The 6120-nt window shown below is 42.2% G+C and overlaps 1 protein-coding gene across 1 annotated transcript in view; it reads right to left on the reverse strand.

The window, feature by feature from the left end:
• Nucleotides 1-579: 579 nt before the first annotated feature.
• LOC311228175 (uncharacterized protein) overlaps nucleotides 580-6120 on the reverse strand; it is a gene marked incomplete at its 5' end in the record, with an annotated part of 85444 nt that continues 79903 nt past the window's right edge. Inside the window, 5 exons of the mRNA XM_084314086.1 lie at nucleotides 580-717; nucleotides 1632-1692; nucleotides 1829-1897; nucleotides 2394-2435; nucleotides 2504-3620. Of these exons, the coding sequence (XP_084170212.1) occupies nucleotides 662-717; nucleotides 1632-1692; nucleotides 1829-1897; nucleotides 2394-2435; nucleotides 2504-3620 (1345 nt within the window). The 3' untranslated portion in view covers nucleotides 580-661. The remainder of the gene's footprint in view (nucleotides 718-1631; nucleotides 1693-1828; nucleotides 1898-2393; nucleotides 2436-2503; nucleotides 3621-6120) is intronic.

Genomic DNA, 6120 nt, shown 5'->3' on the forward strand with positions numbered 1-6120 from the left:
AAGGACATGATCTTCTTGCTTCAGTTAAACATGGGTATGGACGTTTCTTTCTAGTTTTTTTATTACTTTATTTTTTACTTAAACATCCCTCAATATTGATCTGACTTTCACAACGAGTGTCAACATTCATCATAACAAACACATTTAAGATAAGATATTCCTTTATTGATTCCTTTATATACTGATAATATATATATATATAGATGTGTGCAGTAAATATAAATATATATACGGTATATACAGCACTATTGTACATGCTATCATACATATGGGTAGACTATAGTATGAGGTAAGTAGTTATGATTATTATGATTACTATGATTACATTAGGTAGACACAAATATTGTTGCAGTGATTTGAAAGTGTCGTATATTCTATGTACATTTCTAAGGATTATTCACAGTGCATTGAGGTTGCTAACTGGAGGGAAGAAAGACAGAATGATAGAATGGTCCCCCTCTGGCTTAGCCAGCAAGGAATAAACGTGCAGCCAGACAACAACGTTTCTAATTCAAATTCAGATGATTTATTGCCGCGGGCCAAAGGTGAATAAAAGGTTGTTTACATACAGGGATGATTTCATATTAAAACAGGCTGTACAAAGGATTGTTGAGGTGTGTATCATTAGGGCCCATTCACAGTGGTTGCACAATTAGAAAGCTCATGTGTTGGAAGTTGAGCCGGAACGTCGGGATGAGGGGGTAACGTTGTACACATCTGGAAGAAAGAACAAGGCACATTACATTACATTAGATTAAAATGTATTGTCATCATACAGCACAAGTACAGTACAACGGAAATCTAGTTTGACATCCAAACAGAGAGCAAATGTAACAGTAAAATGCAATACAGGTGATTAAACTGGGTATACAATACATAAATCAGTACTACTGAGTAATAGTGCTAATCAGATGTATGTACAGATATAGATGTAGTATTAATATGTACAGTGATGCAGGTATAAGACACTATGGTAGTAAGTCATACTGGCCAGCAGCGTAACTAGTAAGAGTAGTTAAGGGATATGTACAGATATAGATATAGTATTAATATGTACAGTGATACAGGTATAAAGACACTATGGTAGTAAGTCATACTGGCCAGCAGCGTAACTAGTAAGAGTAGGTAAGGGATATGTACAGATATATAGTATCTACAGATATGTAAAAAGGATTATATGCAGGATATTATATCCACAGACAGGTGTATAGAGAGGGGGAGAGGGAGAGGGAGAGGGAGAGGGAGAGGGAGAGGGAGAGGGAGAGGGAGAGGGAGAGGGAGAGGGAGAGGGAGAGGGAGAGGGAGAGGGAGAGAGGGAGAGGTTTGGTGATGGTGGGGTTAAACGGTAAATGTCAAAATCACCCCCCCACCCATCCCCCGCCAAGGTACAGTTTCTTCCCCTTCGGATGTATATTATTTTCTTATGATCTCTTTTTCTTACACAGTACCGTATATATTTGTATGTCTAAACAGGACAAAAGTATTTCTCTGGTCTGCATCCTCTTAGTAGTTGTTAGTATTGAGCTGTACTGTATTGTACCCATTCTGCAATCTGTAATTAAAGTTTTCAATCAATCAATCAATCAATCAATCAGAACCAGAGTTCATTCAGCTAGACAGTGTGGTCTTACTTCCTCTGATTCTTCGGAAGAAGTTCTGCACAGCGCTTGAGGATGATCCAGCACTGGTGTTCTATAGATTGATGCATAAAAACACAGATACATAATTAACTGGGAATGAAGGCAAATATCATTAGTAGATCATTTATATTTATTTTCAGTTTAGGTTTTCAGAACATCGAAAATGAGAAGAAAATAAACGTGGTTACCGTGGTGCGACCTTGGTTGGACGATGATGTGTTTGCAGATTGGCGCCTTCCTGCGAGTGTTTGGAGAATCTACAAGAAGAGACCAATCATTTAGTTTAACTATTTATTGAACACTTTAATATAACCATAGAAAATGGTTGAAATAACTTTCTATTCGGGACGCACCAAACATTTTGGCTGATACCGATAACTGATATTAACATTTCTGTTATGGCTGATAATAACCCATTATTACCATAAGACAGTAGAGGTGGAGTACTTTATTATCCAAAGATGGTACGTTAGAGTGTTGTGTTCACTCATAGATGAGGTTGAGTAGTTTCTTGTGATATATCACATTCACACTCCAAGTTATTTAGATTAACTTTACAACTGCAAACACATGGGCTGACCAAATATTCTTTTAAACAGACTTATATGGTTCTTCAGTGCAATGGTTCATATATCTGCCCAGTTTTGCTCATCGGACTGATACCAAGTTCAAGTTTACCAATACCAATACCAATATAGAAATCACAGATACAGTTATGGTCATCGATATATAGAGCAGTCCTAGTTGAAATACCTTTTTATCAAGAAGTGTTCCAAACACCAGAATGAAGAAACCCTGTTGAATTACAAAAAGCCACCAGTCATCATGTGAGAGATTGCGTATATATATATATCCAAAGCTACCTGTAGTGAGTTGAAGAAGGCAAACAGTCCTTGGATTGCAACATTTGTCGGATCCACCATGGTTCCAATTCCAAGACCCCAGGTAACACCAAAGATAGGCGTCAGAACAGCGAGCGCTCTAACGATCACCATCGCAGCGTTCCTGTCCTCTGACCCCGCCACACCTCGTCTTGTCATCATTTTAAAAATCATAAAAATAAGGATGAATATATTAACGACCACGATGGTCATGGCCGGTATCACAAAGGCCAGGAGTGCTTTTGCCTTGTACCAATCGAGCCAGCATATTTCACCGTCCCTGATGTAGGCATTTCCGGGGGCAGTGGACGCCACAGTGACAACCGCGATGATAAGAGGGGCTCCGTAGCCCACCGCGAAAGCTATACCCGCCATGGCGGACCTCGACATCTGGGAGAAGACGCTCATGGTGTGGAGTAGCAACCCTCCTGTGACCAACATCCAGAAGAACATCGCCAGGTAGAAGAAGTGGATGAAGAACGTCGCCGCGTTACAAGGACCAAACGGCGTGGGGTCTTGGTCCGATATGGCCGCTCCGACGAGGAACCAGATGTCCGCGATCAGCAGAGACACGGCGATGTTCACGATGGCAACGTGCCGCAAGTAGGACGTGCTGTTCCTGGTCACGGCCTTCCAGACGCACGCCTCGATGACGAGACAAACAACTAAACTTCCCAGCGATAAGGCCACTCCGATGATTGTAATGTAAAATAAAATCGCTGCGACAATTGGATTGTTTGAGACAAACGGTGACATGAGCATGGAGAAGGTGGTGAGGTGGTTGCAGTTGCAGGTGACTATGTTATCTATATCAGACACAAACGTGCACCCCTCATCATCCCATCCACCCAGATTATCAAAAAGACTGGAGTTCCAGAAGACACACTGTGGGCTCTCTGTCAGTGAACTGTTCAACTTGTCAAACTTGAAGGTTACATTGTTAATCGTTGCGTTGACCTTGATCAGCAAGACAAAGGCATTGATAACGTTATCATAGACCGTTTCGTTGCTGGTGCCGTTGGCGCTGCCGACATCGAAGCTGCTGTTCCTGGCGGGAAGAATGTTATTGAGGGAGGAGAAGGTGATGGTGGTGATGAACAGTGATGCCACTAACGCGTTACTAAGTAACGCGTTATTGTAATCTGATTACTTTTCCCCGAAAATAGTAATCTAACGCGTTAATCTTTACAAGCCAGTAATCTGATTGCAGTTACTTGTCCAAGTGGCTGCAGCGTTACTATTTCGTTACTATCTCGTCATAATGCAGGCAGAATGCAGTATTTTCTTTCGTTTTCGACAGTCAAATATATGTTTGGAAAGCTTTTCCTTGTATTGGGGAGTGACGTCACAGCACGCAACCTGGCGTGTTGAGCCATGCTGGTGGGCGCGGCTGTTATTGTTATTTTCAGGCTGACCTAAACTGCGCGCTAGCAGGGAGAAGCTCGCGCTCGTATTCGTAACGCTTTCTTGCACTGGAAGTTCACTAGTCTACTTAACGTTTGTTAAGCCGGGTGAAAAAAACATTCACTTTGCGGAGGAAACAAAATACTGTCTACCGCATATGGAATATACAGCACAGCACGACCGTCGACTTCTACAGGACTCGGAGCTGCACCACCAGCCAAACAGTATGTTCCACCTTTGAGTTAAACATCTTTTGCATTGCACTATAATTCATGAACATGGAACATTACACCATACTGCAGTAGCACACTGACAACACTGCAGTATATATATTCCCTCCCCGCCGTATATATTTCCCTCCCACCCACCCACCCCCTCCTAATGTACAGTCCCCTCCCCATCATATGTATATACTCTGTCATGATCTAGGGGTAACAGTACTGTATATTTGAATACCGCTTATGTCGCAAATGTATCAGTACTAAATACCTATATGTCCCTATGCCATAAATGTCATGTATGTTGTGTATGTCATAAATGTCTATATGAATTGAAAATGGGGGACCCTGATGGAAACAAGACAAACGTCTTTCTCTGGTCTGCATCCCCTTAACAATTGTGTGTATTGAGCCGTACTGTATTGTACCCATTCTGCAATCTGTTAAATAAAGTTTTCATTCATTCATTCATTCATTCACACAATAATAAATAATAATAACGTAGAACCATATCTGAATGGGGCAGGCCTCAAAGGTAGGCTACATATCAGCCTACATGTGGTGTTATTGACCATTTATCTTTTGTGAAATCTATAGATCGATAGATAGCAAGATAGGCCTACCTGCCCTATTAGTACATTTTACTCAAACTGAGTACATTTTACTATTTTTTTTTTGTCATTCTTATGTTGTGGAAGCAGCAGGGACGACGACTTCGTAACCTAGTTACTTTCAAAGTAACTAAGTTACTCTGATAATCAAGTAATCAGTAAAGTAACTAAGATAACTTTTTAAAGGAGTAATCAGTAATCAGTAATCGGATTACTTTTACAAGTAATCTGTGGCATCACTGGTGATGAAGAGGTTGGTGATGTTGGTGTCAGGGATGTTGATGACAATGCTGGAGTTGATGTCTGCATTGAACGAGTTGTTGAACGCGGTTCGGTTCAGTATGGTGCGCTCTGTTTGTATAGCAAACTCAAGCACATTCGTAATCGCCTCCAGTGAATCCAAAAACGTTGAGGCGAGGTTGCGGGTTTCATTTGCATTCAGAGTTACCCAGGAGTCTCTCGCCTCGTCGGAGATCAGGACATCAACCGTTTCCAGGATATTCTATGGATTACAGAGATTTAATTGTAAAGGTGGAACAATGTAATACATCTTTATATCAAGATTGCATGCAAAGCACATGTAGTAATGAAGTGCCAACCGTCTCCAGCATGATATGTTACAGTGGTGTATTGCAGTGTAGATCAATGAATGAGTGAGAGAGAGTGAGATAGCGAGAGAGTGAGATAGAGATAGAGAGAGAGTGAGAGAGAGTGAGACATTAAGAGTGAGTGAAAGGGTTAACCGTCTGTAATGTGGTAGTGAAAGGGTTAACCCGCTGTCGCGTGGCAGTGAAAGGGTTAACCTTATGTAGTGTGGTAGTGAAAGGGTTAACATGCTGTCGTGTGGTAGTGAAAGGGTTAACCTTCTGTAGTGTGTTAGTGAAAGGGTTAACCTTCTGTTGCGTGGCAGTGAAAGGGTTAACCCGCTGTTGCGTGACAGTGAAAGGGTTAACCCGCTGTTGCTTGGCAGTGAAAGGGTTAACCCGCTGTAGTGTGGCAGTGAAAGTGTTAACCCGCTGTAGTGTGGCAGTGAAAGGGTTAACCCGCTGTTGCGTGGCAGTGAAAGGGTTAACCCGCTGTCTCATGGCAGTGAAAGGGTTAACCCGCTGTTGCGTGGCAGTGAAAGGGTTAACCCGCTGTTGCGTGACAGTGAAAGGGTTAACCCGCTGTTGCGTGACAGTGAAAGGGTTAACCCGCTGTTGCGTGACAGTGAAAGGGTTAACCCGCTGTAGTGTGGTAGTGAATGGGTTAACCGTCTGTAATGTGGTAGTGAAAGGGTTAACCTTCTGTAGTGTGGTAGTGAAAGGGTTAACCCGCTGTTGCGTGGCAGTGAAAGGGTTAACCCGCTGCAGTGTGGCAGTGAAAG

This window comes from Notolepis coatsorum (assembly GCF_963971535.1).
Source record: "Notolepis coatsorum genome assembly, chromosome: 5".
NCBI classification, from domain to species: domain Eukaryota; kingdom Metazoa; phylum Chordata; class Actinopteri; order Aulopiformes; family Paralepididae; genus Notolepis; species Notolepis coatsorum.